Genomic DNA, 18,877 nt, shown 5'->3' on the forward strand with positions numbered 1-18,877 from the left:
TCGCCGGCTTCTTTGTAAACAAATGCACATGGACGAGAGGAGCATTAGCAAAAAAGCGGAAAAGCCACCAGACTTGCATAGTTCCCCTTTAAAGTCAGATGTTCCCACAGCACCATGCTCTGAGGGAAGGCCACAGGACACAGCGGAAAGCTCAGGCTATCAGTCTGATATAAGGCCAAGGTTTTTTATATAAAACAAATCTGTCTGTGTTTGCTTGTGTGTTGTGTGGTCAGTGTGAGAGTTTTGTGTCTGGACTCTTAGGAGACCTCTTTTGTTTGAATTCAGATCACGGAAGAACAAAGGTCGGGGTCGGTTGATAGCCGGGGGTTTCATTTGAACTCGTTACATAAGCATCAGATTTGAACGACACAGACGTCGTCAACACAACGTTTGTGATTTCCTGGATTCTGGAGAGTCGTGTGTTAACACTGTTCGACGCTCCTTCTAGTTTAAGGCACATGAGGGAGAGAGAGAGAGAGAGAGAGAGAAAAACATGAGATGACAACAGAGCAGCTGTGCAGGATTATCTTTAGTTGGCTAAGAGGAAGTTGCTGTCGCTGGAGCTCCCTCTCCGGATCTCTGTGACCAGGTTGTGGAGTTTCTCTGACAGCGCCACCTGGTGAGGGGGGAGGAGAAGACAAGGAATGTTTTTTAAAAATATATTTTTGCATCTCTTGGAGAAGCTCAGAGTTATTCTGCGTTTTCCTGTTTTGCATTCGGCTCAGATCTGCCTGAGACTCACTGTGTAAGAGTCTGGCTCCTGCAGCCTCTTGTGTCGAGGGTGCAGCGTCTGGAGGGAGCCCTGGACCTTTGCTCTAGTTTCCGCGGCGCTGCACAGACGGTGTGTGACCTAGAAAATGTGGGAGACGCATTCGTAAAAGACAAAGAACTCCTCCACAGTCTTGCAACATCGTCTTCGGAAAATATTCAGCAAGTTTGTGTCAAAGTGATTCAGTCTTTTGTAAATCTAAGTTCTATACTGTATAAACTGGATTCCCTGCTGGGAACTGATGACCACACATGTGTGTTTGACCCCTCACCACTTTTATTTGTGTGCTTTTTGTGTCATCACAGCCACCCTGTGAACTCAACGCACTGCAAATTCACTGTGTGACTTTTGAGGTTAGAAACATCAAATACAATGTGAATTCTGGCAGGTTCATTATGTTTAGAGAGATAGAAAGAGAGAGAGAGGAAAGACTTGAATCTGAGCGGTATTAAGATTTGAGTGGAGGGTAGATTAAATAATAAATAATATATAATAAAACCTCACTGATTATTTACACTTAATTAAAGTTAAGGTCGGCCCTCTGTCATTTATACAGATGTTTTGCAAGTTCATTAAAACACCAGTCAGATAGATACCTACATTACATGACATTTTATTTAAATACACACACATGTGGGCAGTTTGTGCCCCATGCTGAAACTTAGGTTTTTTCTTCTTTACTTTTTTATTTTGGTGTGTCTAAACGTTCTTCTTACTTCAGTTTTACACTGACTTTTTGCTTTTGTGTGTTTTCTTCTCTTGTGACTGTTGCACCTGAGTCTCACCCTCTTTCCCTTCATAGTTCATTTTCCGAACTCACCTGTCCTTTGGTGAACATTTCCTGGTACAGACAGGTGACCTGAGCTGGAGTGATGGAGGCGGAGGAGTTATCACACCTCAGAGGGAAACAGGTGAGTGGGACTCCGGCCTCAGGCGGAGGCTCCACCGCCAGACTCACCAGGTCTAGGAACGGATGACCTGCACGGGTGAGGAGCGGGAAACTGTGAGAAGGTTGACAGACACAACGGAAGGCCAAACAAACACATGGGATGGCTGTACATGAATAATAACAAATATTTTGTTTCTTTTTCTATTGAAAATCAGTGATATAACTACATATAATTATATTATTGGTTAATTTAGTGCTTTAAATGACAGAAAAATCAAGATACTTAGTCTCATTCATGCCATAAAGCAGCTCTGCTCATCAGTAAAGCAAAGCAAAGCAAGTTCATTTGTATGGGACATTATAATGCACAGAACTCTATAAATTTACTAACCAGAAATAAAAGAAGCATAAACGCAGATTATAAAATAGATCATATCTCATAAAAGAGCCAGATTACAGAATACAGGTCATTTTTATCATCTGTTTAAAGCCCAGTAGGCTCCAGCTCGTTCCAGCAGGGGGCAGTATAATGACTGTCATTTCACCAGGTTCAGTTTTTAACTCTGGGTTCCACTAACTGAGCAGCTCTGGCAGATCTCAGACCTGTTGCATAGGACATGTCTGACTTATATTTACTCTGAAACCAAGTGTATTTCTGCCTGGAAGCCACTCAAAGACCTGAGAGGTGGAGTCATGTGCTCTTTTTAGTTTGAGTAAGAACCTGAACAGCAGCATGTTGAATTAGCTGTAGCTGAGCATTAAAATAATCAACCTTTTGGGAGGATAGAAAGACACACATGAGTGAGTGAACGCAGTGTTATACTGGACAGAGACAGCAAAGTACTAAGGATAATTACCGTTTTTTACAATCTGGACCTTATTTCTAGCATAAGATACGATCATTTACTCACCCAGATAACTTTGGTGTCATTACAAGTCGTTCAGACGAAATTAGCTCCAGCCGAGAGCCGCGTAGGCTATATCCATATAATGTGAGTCTACAGGGCAGCGGAATGCAGCCTCTAAATAACACATTATCTGCCACGAAACTCGTTCATTTCACCAATATTTTGTTATGATAGGCTAGTGCTATTCCCCTCTGAGTCCGAGGTTACGTGTTATCAACATATAGTAGGTTGACCTACTAACCTCTGACCTGGATGATGTCATCTCTGAACGCGGCACGGCTTGTTGCTACTGCTAATACTACGGTTCGTTTCTGCGTGTTTCCGACTTGTAACCCCAGACTCAGAGGGGAATAGCACTAGCGCATCATAACAAAATATTGGTGAAATGAAGGAGTTTCTCTACAGATAATGTGTTATTTAGAGGCTGCATTGCGCTGCCCTGTAGACTCACATTATACGGATATACACGGCTCTTGGCTGGATCAAATTTCGTCGTTTTTCGAACGACTTGTAATGACACCCCAAAGTTATCTGGGTGAGTAAATGATCGTATTTTATGCTAGAAATAAGGTCCAGATTGTAAAAAAAAATGGCAATTCCCCTTTAACACTCACCCTCAGTGTCTATAAGTCGGTAAACAGATTTCCTCCCAGGTACAGTGCTCTTCTCTGGGTCTTCACTGATCTTCATCCGAGGTCTTCCCCTGACCTCCACCAACTAACACACACACACACACACGGACAGAAATGGGATCATTCGTTCTCTGAGTGTATGTGTATGTGTGTGTGTGTGTGTTTTTGTGTGTGTCTAAAATAACCTTATACACACAACCCAGCGAGGGCTGCCTTGTGCAGGTGACCAGATGTGTTCCAACCCCGACCACGTCGATCTCGTTCTCCTGAAACGATTTACACACACACACACACACACACACATGAGGTCGGGTTCAGAGGGAAGTGAAGATCAAAGAATCAGATGAAACGAGACACTTATCTATCAGTTTACCTTCTTGTTGAGCTCGTTCATGCTTTGCTCTGAGATGTTATTGGTCCCAACGATGATCAGGGAGTCGAAGGCCGGGATGGAGAAACTGACGATGAAAACAGACGATTAAATAATAAAAATAAAAATCGTGCAACGTGTGCAGACGTCTGTGGGGAGTGAAATGAATGAATTCTCGTTGTAGGTTTTTTTTAAAGACATACTGATGCACACATGCAGCATGGCACCTCACTCACTGGTCGCCGCAGAGTCTGAAGACGCGGCGGACTTCGACTGACTGCCTGCAGAGGTCGCCGCTGTCCAGTCGGACGCCCACCGGCCGGTAGCCCAGCTCACTCAGCGCCAAGGCAACGGCACAGAAGTTCAACAGACCACTGCTGCAATCAGAGACACACACACATTACAGCACATGAGTGCGAAACATGGACAATGGATCGATTTTTAGAAATAACTAACAGATTAATTATATTTTATTTATAATATTGTATAGAATTATAGAGGATTATTGATTATAGATCAGGTCTAGGTTGTATATTAAAACTCAATAATTAATCAAAGCCTCAGTCCACAGGGCCTGTATTCAGAAACTGAGCCTTGGAACCAGCCGTAAGGACTTCCTGTGACTTTGTGATGTCATAACAAAGCTCCAAGCCCCGCCCACCTGGACCCACCACCTGAAATCTACTACAATTTTATTGGAGGACTAAGAAAACAGTCGGCCAATCAGAAGAGAGGCTCAGAGACTCCTCTCTTCTATTTGGCTTTTTTGCATCCATCTTGTTTTCTAATCATATTAAGTGATTACTTATCAAAGTCAGTAAACTATTGATAAAATAATTGTTTTTATCCCTCCTGGGAAATGATATAACATAATTCCAGGTTTGTTGGGGTAATCTTTTTTCCTATAAATCAAATGTTTCTTATACAGTATCATTAAAAAGTTCATAATGAATAACTCTTTATATTTAAATTACAATGATGAAAAAACTAGCAGGTAAACATGGACTACATGAGTGTTATGACGTACAACGTGATAAAGTCTGAGATATATTTTCCATTGTTGTGGAATTCATTCAGTCATATCAAGATTTACCAGCCGACGCTGTAGCTGTCAATCACGGGGAGGAAGTTCTGGGGGTAGGCGATGGCGTAGGACAGGAAGGCGGCCAACTCGCCCTCCCTGATCTTCCCAGGTTCTGCTTGCAGGAGCTCACACACGCGGCTCAACCAGCCTTTGGTCAGAGAGATGATGTCGACTGGATCAGGATCTCCGCTCACCGCCACCAGAGTCTGAGCGAGAACAAACGTCAGGGACGTCCTGACTTATCAACAACACTGTGACACTTTGGGTTTGGGACTTAAAGCTTAAGAGTAAAATGTCACTTTAACTGATACATTTTTTGCTCTGTGAAACATTTTCAAGCCTAAAATGAAAATCAGTGTGAAGCTTGAACATTTCCTTTATTTCTTTCAATTGTTATCAATTCATTTACTATTGATTGACTAATTGACAGATCATTTCAGCTCCATACAGGAACCTTACTTTTTCTGTCTCTTCCCAAACAGGCTGAACTGCATCACCGCCGACCTCTCAAAGCCTTAGACACACTCAGCTTGGTCTAAACCCTTTGATGCATCACAACGTATAAAGGACTGTAGCAGGTTCATGTTAGATCCCAAAATCCCCTCTGTGCAGATGCAGAACTGATTGACAGACATGAATTGTGTCTACTGGTCTCCACAGCTGCTCTCAGGCTCCCTGTCCTTCCCACACTCAAACAATAACATAAAAACAGATAACTGGATAATGAGTGACAATACTTGTTAAACCTGCAAGATCTGTTTTTCATTCATGAGCTGTGATGTTGAGTTTTCTGCCAACGGCTGGAGCGGAGGAGATAAAAATCAGCTCACCTGCGGCCACACCTCCTCCAGGGAGGTGAAGGAGGTGACGTAGGAGTGAGCCATGGTCCCTGCGACGGGGATCCCGAACAGGAAGCCAGCCTGAACGTTACTGGTGAGATCAAACCCTGGAAGACACACCAGAGAATCAGTGTGTGTGTGTGTGTGTGTGTGTATGTGTCGTCACAGGGCTGTAATTGCAGCACCATCAGGAGATAAAGTCAGCCTGAGGCAACGCACCAGAATCAGATTATTCTGCAGACGCTCTGTTTCTACAAGTCATGTCAGGTCAGTTTTATTATTCTTATAGAACCAATCAACAACAGAAGTGATCAAACCAAACTCAACAGATCCCACCATGAGCAAGCACTTAACAGTAGCAGGAAAAACATAATTTTAAAGGCAGAAACTGGAGTCCAACATCAGCTTTACTCCTGTTTTCTAGTTATTTTATATAAATATAACTTTTCTCTTCAGATACTGTAATGTCCAAATCAAATTCTCAACGTAAATTTCCTCTTATGATAAATAACTGTTAATTAGCTCCTTACAAAGTCCCAGAAGTTGATAGAGGCTCACTTAAATTAGTGACACGTGCGCTCCACAACCATAAAGAGTAACTGTCTGAACATGTCCGCGAGATTGCATTGCAACACTCACCTCCGATGTGTGTGTACCGTGAGGCGGTGAGCCCTCCGTCCGGCCCCTGAGCGCGTCGGAGGCCCATCTCCAGCAGCCTCCTCCTGGGACCGGCGGCCAGGCGGAAACGGGCAGCGTTACTACACACCAGACTGAGAACAGAGAAGAGGAACACACTGTTTTATCACCTCTGTCAAAATCAGACATTTCATTATTTTTGCACAGTGTTGAACAATGCACGGTTTGGGCCCAGAGATGTGGAAAACAGAGATGAGGTCTTTTGTATCAATTCCTCTGAGGCTTAAATGTGCAAAAATGTTGAAAACTGCTTATTTCCATGAAAAACAAATACTCCAGATCTGTTGTGTTTCTCCTTTTTTATTCACATTTTTGTCATAATTCAATATTTACCCATCATTGGATGGATCTGAATCTCAAACAGACTTCTGCACAGAATATATTTGCAACTGGCCCGGTGAGTGAGTCCAGCAGAGGTAAAGAGGTTACTAAATTTAAACATGCTTGATTACATTGGAAAGGACATGACCTGGCTGACCTTAACAGTAGCTGTGGGCTTTTAAATACCAAATGTACAGCATGAAAATGACTCTTCAATCCATCAGTTCATTAACGAACGAGACCCAAGTCTCAACTGTGACTTTGATAAAACATTAATTTTAGTAGTTTATCAAGCAAAATTAAAAGCTTGGCTGATTTGAGCATCACAGTAAACTAAAGATTAGCAGAATTTGTCATTAGTCTGTTTGAGAGAGTTTTTCCTTTAGATTTCTGATTATTTTCATGGTATAACATGTAAACAGTGATAAACAGCTGTAGACATATAGCTCTAGATGAAATCTAAAATCTCACAGGCCAGTGGACAGACAGGATTAAAGGGCCAACAGACTATAAAAGTAGTTGTTGTGTGGTTATAGATCGGCTCTAGGTTGTGTATTAATACTCTGAAAGTATCACAGCCTCAGTCCAAAGAGAAACGCACACAGCCTATATTCAGAAACTGAGCCTTAAAACCAGCCGTCAGGACTTCCTGTCACTTTGTGATGTCACAACAAAGCAGTCACACAAAGCCCCGCCCCCTCACCACCTGGACCCACCACCATCCAACAACTTTACAGAATTTGGTTTCTCTGAGTGTTTTATTCTGAAATCTGCTCTATTATTTTATTGAATGAATCACTCAGAAAACAGTCAGCCAATCAGAGGAGAGGCTCGGAATCTCCTCCCTTCTGATTGGCTGACACCGACCTGTTGCTGCTAGAGCTACGGAGAGAAGCTGAGAGAGAAGATGGAAAACAACACTGACATGTTTTTTAGTGTGTGTGTGTGTGTGTGTGTGTTGCTACCTGGCGTAGTTAACCAGACACAGTAAACTGGTCTCCAGCAGCTGAACCACAGCCAGCGGCCCCGCCACCTCCATCAGCGGCACCTGCAGATGTTTTAAAAACACACAGCACAGGTCAGAAACCTCCGACCCTGCACAGACCCCCGACCCCGACTGCTGTGACCTTTGACCCCGAAGGCGACCTCACCCTGGCGAACACCACGGTGCCCTCTGGGACGGAGCGGAGCGTGACGCCCGAACAGTCCAGGCCTCGCAGGAAGGTGAAGAAGGCGGGGTCAGTGGCCGGGGGCAGGACGGAGCGCAGGAAGTCCACATCTGGATCCATCAAGACACAGAGTTAACACAACATCTGGACCAATGACAGTACAGCCAACACCAGAGGGCATCCTTCATCCTCAAACTCACCACACACACACACACACACACACACACACACACACACACACACACACGTGCTGTTATGTAAGCATGTAGAGCCCTCCCGCCCTCACATGTCCTTTCTCTCTCTACACACACACACACACAATTACAGTAATAAAGCTAAATCTAATAACTTTCTGTACAGCTAATCTAATCTCGTAGCTGTCTCGATGCCTCAGTGGTGAGATGAAGGTCAGACTAAACTATGTTTGACAGCTTGTATCTGTAAAGTTGAGTAAATAATATATTAAGTATGATATAATTACTTTTCTCATTTTAAACTTAATTTTATCGGAGGCGTTGGGATTCCTCACTTCTTCAGGGATGCAAACGGGTCAGGACCAAAAAAGAGAGGAATTGTCTGGCGGGGGGCTAATGGGGGCTCACCATTAACAATATCACAGAAAAGTCAATTTCCAGTAGTTCAACCCCAACCAAGTATTGAGTGCATATAGATGGACAGTTTTCAGAAGGCCAACATTTCTAGATTAAAAATGCTTTAAAAAAATAAAAACCATTGCAATATTTCAATTTTGGAGATACTGATTTTTAGGTCTTCACTGAATGTTAGTCATAATTATTACTATTAAAATGAACAGAAGAAATAAAGACATGGGATTTAACATCCCATTCAGTGTGTAATGGACATATAGGCCTATATAATGTGTTAGTTTCACTTTAATTGAACACATTCTACATCGCGGAGGCGACGTCTCTCCTTCACCGTAGAAACGGGGCAGAGCTCTGAAACGGGGCAGAGCTCCGTGGAGACACCTGCCTGACACAGCAACGGACATGCACGGGGGAAAACGGCGGCGCCGTCGCACCGAATGCACGCGGATACGCGCCGCTTTGGGTAACGAGCGCGCACGTCGCGTCTACATTGGAGGTGAATAGGAAGGCTGTTACCAGTGTAATCAGAGACAACCATGAATGAGTTGTCGCACACACTGAGGTGAGCAGCAGAGCGGCCGCACCGTGACCGCGGTCCGCTCCAGCTGTCTGGTGTCCCCATTGCGCACCACGCGTCTTTTCAGTCACTTGTCCAAGTTCTCCTTTACTGTTTTTTTTTCGAGACAACACTCATTCTCTCTGTCTCTTTTACCGGCGGTGTCAGCTGATGTGCACATCTGCAGCAACCCAAACAAATGCACATGTTACTGTTGACTGGCTCTATTCCAGCCACATGATTGGTTCGGCGCGGTGGAAATCTCATTATCATTGGTTATTTGTATTGTCTGCCAAAACATGGATGAATGAATGAAACCTATCGACCACGTGACGTCTCATATTTCTATCGAGGAAAAGTTATTTCACAATTTATAGACACAACACCGACAAGCACTGAGAGCCGCATGTTGCAGTGACGTTATATAGGCTATAAAATAAAGAATCCGCAAATAATAAGCCGACGAAAAGGTGCAACTTGCCACTTAACTTCTTGTCGATGTATTATTTGCGGGGGCTTTCGGGGGATCTGGTGACGGTGGAGGATCTGGGACTGATTGACTGTGGACCACCACCAGTCTGATCAGGTCCATCGCAGCACAGCAGCTGCAGCACTGCCCCGCTGTCACATGACGCATAACAGCGCAATCTGTTTACATTAAACCGACATCAGGAGAAAAATGAGAATTATCATTTAAAAAATATATATTTGTTTCGAATTTTGGCCCCTGGATCATGATTTTTTTGGGCGCATTCTTGGTAAAAAAAAAAATCCTCTAAAAAAAAGACAGTTGGGATGCATAATGTGTCTCATAACAGTATACTGTGCGTCACGTTATCGTCCCCCCCCCCCCCTCTGTACTGAGCTGGCCGGTACTGGGTATAGCGTCCTGCTGATCACCGCGCTGAGGCACCGGCCGGTCTGAGCTGCGTTCATGTGCCATGTGCTTTAAAACTCTCCAGTGGTGAGAGCAGAAATGTTGTTGTAGGCCGGTGCCAGGGGTCGCGTTAACCGGATATTTTCCGTCATTGACCGTTTTTTTAAAACGGTGACGGAAAGATTTTGAGGCCATCCGTCATTTTGACAGATTGCAATTCACAGCCATGGCTGTCTGGCCACAGGGACGTGCACATGACTATAGAGGGGCAGGGGCTCAACATTAGAAAAGGGCAGTGTACAATTTTTTCAGGCCTTAATATCAAAATAAATAAATTAAAATAAATGACAGTTACTATTTAGTCGGTAGAGAAAGCCTGCACGCCTTCAGGACTGCAGTCAACACGCTGGACCAATTTCCCAACTTCCCGAAACAGAGTCATGACTTCTGAACTGGTGGCTAAGGCTAATATGGTATTGGGTGCACATTAACATGGCTTGCAGAAGAAAAAAAAAGTAGGCTAAGCCTACAGGCTACACACACAAAACCAAGAAATGACTACTGTGACTGCTACTGTGCATATTTACCAACAGCAGCAATATTTACCACAGCAAAGTCACAATTACCAGTAACTCAATATCTGGAAACAAATTCAAATAGTCAGTGAAATCAAGCTGAGTGAGTGATTCCTCCTGTTGCTGCTGTTGTTCACTACATTCAGGTGATGTTAGACAGGGGAGGGGGTGGGGCTTAACTCTTAACAAGCAGTCAGCTAAACAAACACAAATGGCGCTTTTCTGAAATATGACTCATATTAAGCTCGTTGAATAAGTGGACGGTGACTCGTCAGAACCGACAAGGAAGTTATGTTGGTGGATTTATAACTCACGAGATTCGACACAAGTCGCTCCACTGTCACGTCTCATATGTGCGGGTTATCGATGAGGCAGCAGCTTCTCTCTCTCTGGACGTGCATGTGAGGGAGCGCGCACCGCGGGGCAGCCCCGCCCCTCAGTGAGAGACAGAGCGGAGCAGCAGCGGACAACACACACACCAACGTACATACACAATACCGTGTGTATTACAAGGAAATGCGTACGGTAGATAACCGTGGCATTTTTACAGCGCGGTTGTTTACATCCTCATGCACAACAGGAATGCATTTATTGAAAAAAAAAAAAAAAAAAAACATAAAAAAGGGCACTTTTTAATACGAGGCAAAAAGGGCAGGGGCTCAAGCACCCTTTGGGCCCTATGTGTGCACGTGCCTGCCCGTCAGTCAAAATGACCGGCAACGAAAAAGTCTAGCGCAACCTCTGGCCGGTGCATATTCTCATTTGTCCAGGTCATAGTATTTCAAAGGAGGTTAAATCGACAGCAACTGGACTTATACTGAGTCTCCACACCAGTTAGTTGGTCCAGTCCCAGCCTGGTCAGATGCTACATGAACTGATGAAGCCTCATGGATGAGAGGTGAAACGTCTTCCTAGACAAATAACTAAGTCCAGTTGAACCTCCTTTGAAAAAAAAAAAAAGTTGTTGGCGGGCTCATTAATTTTTTTTTTGACACGTGTCAAAAGGAGCGATAAATCGCTTATCTCGCGTTTGGTCGCGCGTCACAACTCGAGCGAAAAAAAAGCGTTCCTCGTAGCGTTCCACGATGAAATAGACGAAGACGCGAAGGTCCCGTCGCACAAAAAGAATCGGGTGTATTGCGTCGCAAAAAAAAAAAGTCGCGTATACCGCGTCTCGCGCCTAATCGCGTCTTTGCGTCACGGCCTTTTACACCGCGGACGTAACGAATAAACGGTGACGGTGTGAACGAACAACATAGAACAGGACCAGACGTGCGTTGTTTCCTCTTTTCACCTACAGCTCCACTCTCCCTTACTTACACTAACTACTGTTATTGTTGAGGCCAGAGAATTGTGGGATTTGTAGTTTTGGACCAATTGCAGGTTGTGCTCTTTCTTTTTTGTGATTTTCCCGGTTCACACGTCTTTTTTTTTTATCCACTGATATAAATAATGCATGTATTTTTTTGTTTGTTTGTTTGTTTAAGATAAACATGTTAAATCAATGTAAATGTTAACTGAAGTGTGCACTTTCAGTTACAGCTCAGCAGGTCGGTCTGGTTTCTCCAGCCTTTTCTTTTTTTTGCGTGCAGCTGCTCCACGCACTGATCCCTCACTCCGGAGATTATTATGCCTGTGAGCTAAAGTTCAAAGATCAAACTTCCCTGGAAATATCACAGCCACACTCACGTTGTCTCAGTAAAAAAAAAAAAAAAAAAAAAGCGTCAGGAAGAGAGAGAGGGGGGGCTGCACCGTTACGTGCTGCGTGTTGCGCAACAGCATCGGTATGCGTAAAAAGTTGTGGAGTTTGGAGGAGAGTGGGGGAGAAAAGAGTAACAGCGGGTGTACTAAGCTGTGGCTGTACAATTAATAAATTATATTTAGTGAGTGTGATGATGATGATGCAGCAGATGCTCTGACTTTTTTTTATTTTTTATAACTCACCTTCGTCCGTGAAGTGAAAGCTGCGCAGGAACAGCTGACAGTCGTGCAGCCCGGCGAACAGCGAGAAGCCGCCGCCGAACGGGTTGTCCCTGAAGAAGAGCTCGAACACGGCCGGTTCCTGGTGGCGGCCGGCCCGCCAGTACGCGTACGCCATGGTGAACTGGTACATGTCGGTGAGCAGCGGGGGGACTCGCTCCCGGATAGACCGCTCCATGATTGCCCCGCGTGTGTTGCTGCTGGACGGCGCTGCCATGTTATTCAAGGTCCTGGGCTCTGGCTGGCTGGCTGCAGCTCCGTCACTTGACTGTGTGTGTGTGAGCCGAGATCTCTGGGACATTGAGTCTTCCTGAGTCCCCCGCTCGCTCGCTCGCTCGCTCGCTGCCTCCTTCAGCCACTGAGAGGAGGCAGCAGAGAGAGGAGCTGCAGTGTGAAGGACTAAACATTTACACAAGTATTAGTGAATAAAATCCTAAATGCAAAAATAATATCATTTTGGTTATGAAAAATACTGCTTTCATTTATATTTAAACTTTTTATTTCTGCATCAAAACATACCTGATCATATTTCTTTCTGTAGCCTACTTGTATGGTGATGAGGTAGGCGGTCAAACATCAGTCTAAACCAGGATTGGTCAGCTGGTTGAACCATAAATATAAAGGCCTGTCGGCTATAGAAATAAAATAAAAAACTACTTTTCATTACCAAAATGAATTTATATGTGCATTTAACCATGTATTTATGGCAGCACAAGGAGCAGGAGGAGCTGCAGTGTGAAGGACTAAACATTTACACAAGTATTAGTGAATAAAATCCTAAAGAAATGCAAAAATAAAATCATTTTGGTTATGAAAAATACTGATTTCATTTATATTTAAACTTTTTTATTTCTGCATCTCTACATACATGATCATATTTCTTTCTGTACTTGTATGGTAATGAGGTAGGCGGTCAAACATCAGTCTAAACCAGGATTGGTCAGCTGGTTGAACCATAAATATAAAGGCTTGTAGGCTATAGAAAAAGAAAAAAAAACTACTTTTCATTACCAAAATGAATTTATATTTGCATTTAACCATGTATTTATGGCAGCACAAGGAGCTGCAGTGTCAAGGACTATAGAATTACACAAGTATTAGTGAATAAAATCCTAAAGAAATGCAAAAATAATATCATTTTGGTTATGAATAATACTGCTTTTATTTATATTTAAACTTTTTATATCTGCATTTCTACATACCTGATCATATTTCTTTCTGTACTTGTATGGTAATGAGGTAGGCGGTCAAACATCAGTCTAAACCAGGATTGGTCAGTTGGTAGAACCATAAATATAAAGGCCTGTAGGCTATAGAAATAAAAACAGAAGTACTTTTCATTACCAAAATGAATTTATATTTGCATTTATTTTTAACCATGTATTTATGGCAGCACAAGGAGCAGGAGGAGTGCAGTGTGAAGGACTAAAAAATTACACAAGTATTAGTGAATAAAATACTAAAGAAATGCAAAAATAAAATCATTGTGGTTATGAAAAATACTGCTTTCACTTACATTTAAACTTTTTATTTCTCCATCTCTACATACATGATCATATTTCTTTCTGTACTTGTATGGTAATGAGGTAGGCGGTCAAACATCAGTCTAAACCAGGATTGGTCAGCTGGTTGAACCATAAATATAAAGGCCTGTAGGCTATAGAAATAATTAAAAAAAACACTACTTTTCATTACCAAAATGAATTTATATTTGCATTTATTTTTCACCATGTATTTATTTATTCGTTCATTCTTGTGTCCTTCCTTCGTCCTTTGCTCTTTGTCTTATTCTCTCAGCTTTGTGATCATCAAAGCTGAATAAATGCCACTTTTAGAGGCCAATTTATTTAATTGATTAAACTTTTGTACAAGATGGATTAGACTCATTAATGATCACTGACGACGTCTTCCAAGGACAGTGACCAGCGTCACCGGATCATGTCAAGACACCTGGGAAAGAGGCGGAAGCAGCAGTGAACCATGTAAAATCATCGAATGCAGCCACGTTTACTTTAATAAAACCATGAGAACATGAGCAGCAAATATTGAAAGTGCTTCAAATAAATACTGTACAGATGTTGTCCTATATAAGACCATATATGCTGTATGGTCTTATATAGGACAACATCTGAAGTAGTAGGTATAAGGTATCTTAAAAGTACAAACAACAAGTTATTCGGAGCCATTTTCACATCATTGTTCTCATTTATTCAAAACAAAATTTGCCAAATGTTTGTAACAAGGTTGTTGGAATTTGCCAAAACTCACTCCAGTTGCCGAAAATAATAAACATCAACTCTAAATGCATTTTGTAAGAGCAAAATTTAGCAACGTGTGGATATATTAGTTTTGTATGTATCTGCTGCAGCAGTTGTTGTTGTAGATGTGTGTTGATGATACGATTCTTAGGTATTTGATACGTCACCACCACCTGCAGCTTATTGAATATCTGCCCGAGGCCTCAACGGATAAATCTGAGTTGCGAAACTAAAGTATGATTATCTTTTCAGATTTTTCCCTAATAAACTGTGTTGTTTCCTGTTTCATCAAGAATATGGTTTATGTGACTCTGGGGAGGAAACAACCAGTGGACGAGAGGATGCAAATGTTTGATTTAACCAGTGAATCTGCATCAAACGCTCACCATGCATCATCAGCATCAAATGCAACAGGACATTATGACACATCAGCCCCTGTTTCCTGTCAATATGAAACGCTGTAATTGGATTTTCCCACCGTCAACATGGGAACTTAAAGTGCACCTTTGACCAGAGAGCTCTGGTCCTTTTATCCCAGTTCTCCGTGCTTCCCGCTGCTGCTGCTGCCCCCCGCCTCCTCCTCCTCCTCCTCTGCTGCTGAGGGGGGGAAGCATCCTGCCAGCTCATTGGTCAGCGTGTGCTTCTGTCCTCCCCAGAGGATGTGTGTGGGCTGCTGCTGTCCCGATTGGCCCTGCTCCGAGGCATAAACGAAGAACGGGCTGAGCTCGATGGCCAGAGCCGACCGCACCAGGCCGACCGACCCCGAGCGCTCCGAGCAGGGGTGATAGAGCCGGCCGCTGCAGGGGTGCATGTACAGAGCCTCGGGGCGGAAGGGCACGGCCAGCTTCTCGGCCCCGCCGCAGTACGACAGCTGCTGTTGCTCCGGGTCCGGGTCCGTGGCGGGCTGCAGCAGGTGGGTGAAGACCACGGGTCGGTCGTCGCAGCGCAGGAAGTTCCTCTCCCTCCCACACAGCGACAGGAAGGGGAAGTCCTCATCGTAGCGGCCGCTCTGATTCGAACGCAGACGATTGAAGAAGAAGATCAGGAACTGTTTATCTGAGGGATTCAGACACATGAAGGATGATCAGTGACAGAAATCTGTCTGAAAATGATCTTCACGCTGAGGGTTTAAAGAGGAACTATGCAGGATTTTTACCTTAACTCTGCTACATTAGTACCTTAAAGCAGAAGTAAGCGGAATGTTTGTGTTAATATAAGTCTTAAATAGTTATATCTTCCGACAGCAATCACTTATATAGAGTGTTTGGTCTGAAACACGGGTCTGTCAGTCACTCTGCTCTGCTGTAAGCCGAGGAGAAAACTTCTTGTATACTTCCTTGTATCCTACAAGCTTTATCCAATGAGGAGAGAGAACGGCATGAAGGGCTGTGTGTGCAGCCAAGGGATGCGCGTGAATGTGGTGACGTAGGGACGAGGACCAATAGATCCATGACGAGGGCGGGGACTGCTAACTCCATCGGCTGACAAGAAGGTAGCCAAAACGACCGGATCACTTACTTCTGCTTTAATTATACAGCTTCAGGGTAATTGTGATGGTTAAATCAATGACTTGTAACTTGTTCCAGGGAGAATGGAGGCTCTCTACCTTCCACCTAGCGTCTCTTGGCTGAAAACCAACCTTGTAAGATCATCTCTGCAGCACCATGACACAACGTAATCTATTGTTTGACAGATTAGAATACACAAATATACACATTGGATATGATATATAACGTTATCCACTGCTCCATGGATTGATTTCTCACCGGCTTTGTTGAAAACAAATGCACATGGCCGAGAGGAGGGTTAGCAAAACAGAGGAGAATAGATCGGACTTGCATAGTTCCCCTTTGACAATAGAGACCTTCAGTCGGATTAAACCATTCAGATCTCCTGTCCCTAAAGATTTTTATTCCACATGCTGCTCCCAGGTTGAAAACCAATCCCACTGACAGAGACTTTTATTGCTTCTATTGTTTTGTTTGTGCTCATTTATAGGCTGGTGGTGCCTTTAAAGAACAACTAAGGCCTGTATTGAACTGTTTTAATTTCACCCTGAGGTCTGCAGCAAATTGGCAGACACAAATAATATTAAATAACATTATATATGCATTAACAGGAATTTCATATCATATTACAGTATTATATGTCATCATACTCATCTCTCTACTGCCTGCCAGTCCATATATCTCATCAAACACTAGTGTGCCCTGTAACTCTGCTTCTAAGACAGCTTGCTAATAACATAATCATTAATTATCATAACTTATTTTTCTTTCTTTCTTTCTTTCTTTCTTTCTTTCTTTCTTTCTTTCTTTCTTTCTTTCTTTCTTTCTTTCATTTCCCTCCTGTATTGTTGGGAGGTTTTCAAGAGAGGCTAATGCTGTTCTGGTCTCGTACTGTAGACGAGTTCTGGGTCCCCCTGATCTACAACAACTATTAGTATTTCCTATATATAAATAATAACCACTCCTTCATGTCCTCATAGTGACATCTAGAGATTCAGATTGTAAACAACCATGAAACACTACACTTCAATCTCCATTGTTATTAATGGTAATTATGTAGTAGTTCGGTTATAACTGGCTTGTTGGATGACTCTCTGTGTGTTCTGCATTGATTTTGTATTAATGTGTTGACTGGATGTTTTTATTTTTTATTTATCTAATCTCTCTCTCTTTTTATATTCTCATCCTCCACACCTGGGTATCAAAAACAAAACAAAACCCCCAAACAATCAATAAAAAGGGTGTGATGACAACATAACATTATAGCATATTGAGGGTGATCTGAGACATTATAAAAACAAAAAAAAAACAAAAAAACAGTAGATTAGATAAGTCAATAAAACAAAATAGTTCAAAATGTATCTAATCTCTAAATAAAACATTTTAATTGAAGTGAATCAGACTGAGCTCTATAAAGAACAGTTCTGACTGCTGAGTTAATTGGGGGAAAAAGAAAGAAAGAAACAAGCACAAATAAAAAACTTTTGTAAAAGTGTATGGTGTTTGCTTATACCTTTGAAGCACGTGACAAAGTTCTTCACTTTGGTGTCATCCAGGAACAGCTGTAATGAGACCGGAGATCAACACATTACTATTTGTGTGTTGTAATGTTTGAGTGTTTAGTGTTTGCTGCTCCCACTCACCTAAAACTGGTCGTTATCTAAACACATTATTTCCCCCCCATTAAATTGGATGTCGATCAAGGTTGGACTACAGTTAAAGGAAAAGAACTTGGACTTTTTGGTGAACATTTTAATTTCCCTTGGAAAACATTTCATCAACAGATGTAAATAACTCAGAGTGAAACCCCACTTCAATGGATGGATAAACGAACTCAGAATGTATTAAAAAAAATCTTTGCATTACATGAAAAGCAAAAATGCCCTAAAGTTATTTTCTTTGCTGGACTTATTTACTATTGTGGACTGAGACCCTCACATTCTCTTTTCTTCTTGTTCTTGATTGATCAAGTTGGCTGATTCAGCACTGTGAATTTATCTATTACCAATGTGCCTTTAATGTTTGTATTTTGAAGATACTTCAATAAAAAAAGCTCCCACTCACCTGCCCCTGGTGGTCGATGTAGTAGAAGTACTCCCTGATGCGCGGCTCGGGGCTCTGGCCCTGGATGTATGTGGTGGTGGTGGCGGCGGCTCTGGAGGCGGAGTGGCCGCCGGGGAGGCAGCGCAGAGCGGCCACACATCTGCCGCGGAGAGCCGCCGTCCGGAGGAACAACATCACCAGCGGACAGGAGCACGGAGACAGGCGGGGGGAGAGAGGAGAGAGGACCGGACCTGTGTGTGTTTGTCCCCGGCAGATAAAGTTACACAACACCAGCGTTGTCCTCGTATTTTTGTTTACAAGTGAACATTTAACCCGGAAGAGTTGTTCACAGCTGCGACTACAACCCGGAAGTATTTCACTGCTGCAAACACCGCCAATTTCTGGTTGTTGCCACCTACAGGATAGATAGTGTACTGCAACACTACAATGCAAACACTTCAAACCAAAGTCCTTCTCTGTTCAAACTATGTAAAGTAAAGAAACATTTGACTTTGTTTCACCATATTTCTTATATTTTCTTACTATATTTCGTCATTGCTTGTTCGTCACATTTCAAACTGTATTCAGTCATGTGCGTAGTGAAGCTTTCCCTTTTCTCAACAAGAAAGCTGGTAAAACAAACACAAAAATCTGATAGTTTTGGTATTGATTGATATGAATTGTCCAACAATGAATTGCTACGTCAGTGTCTCTCTCACACACACATATAGAGAACAGGACTAAGTCATACAAACAGAACTGAACAGGTTTATTTCCCAGGAGTTTGCATAGTAA

General features: G+C 42.8%; 2 protein-coding genes across 2 annotated transcripts; both read right to left on the minus strand.

The window, feature by feature from the left end:
* Window positions 1-511: 511 nt before the first annotated feature.
* Window positions 512-12,560, minus strand: naprt (nicotinate phosphoribosyltransferase). The gene is made up of 13 exons (XM_083970308.1): window positions 12,238-12,560; window positions 7,660-7,787; window positions 7,474-7,556; window positions 6,131-6,261; window positions 5,483-5,598; window positions 4,662-4,858; window positions 3,805-3,945; window positions 3,572-3,656; window positions 3,384-3,464; window positions 3,181-3,283; window positions 1,590-1,747; window positions 743-850; window positions 512-616 (listed from the first exon to the last, which is right to left on the minus strand). Exons 1-13 carry the CDS (start codon window positions 12,488-12,490, stop codon window positions 530-532), a joined length of 1,671 nt encoding a protein of 556 aa, XP_083826434.1. The 5' UTR covers window positions 12,491-12,560; the 3' UTR covers window positions 512-529.
* Window positions 12,561-14,421: 1,861 nt separating this feature from the next.
* On the minus strand, window positions 14,422-18,409 carry cUnh8orf82 (chromosome Un C8orf82 homolog). Its single transcript, XM_083970337.1, has 3 exons — window positions 18,104-18,409; window positions 17,553-17,601; window positions 14,422-15,587 (listed from the first exon to the last, which is right to left on the minus strand). Exons 1-3 carry the CDS (start codon window positions 18,275-18,277, stop codon window positions 15,061-15,063), a joined length of 750 nt encoding a protein of 249 aa, XP_083826463.1. The 5' UTR covers window positions 18,278-18,409; the 3' UTR covers window positions 14,422-15,060.
* Window positions 18,410-18,877: the final 468 nt, after the last annotated feature.

This window comes from Trachurus trachurus, assembly GCF_905171665.1.
Source record: "Trachurus trachurus genome assembly, chromosome: 4".
NCBI classification, from domain to species: domain Eukaryota; kingdom Metazoa; phylum Chordata; class Actinopteri; order Carangiformes; family Carangidae; genus Trachurus; species Trachurus trachurus.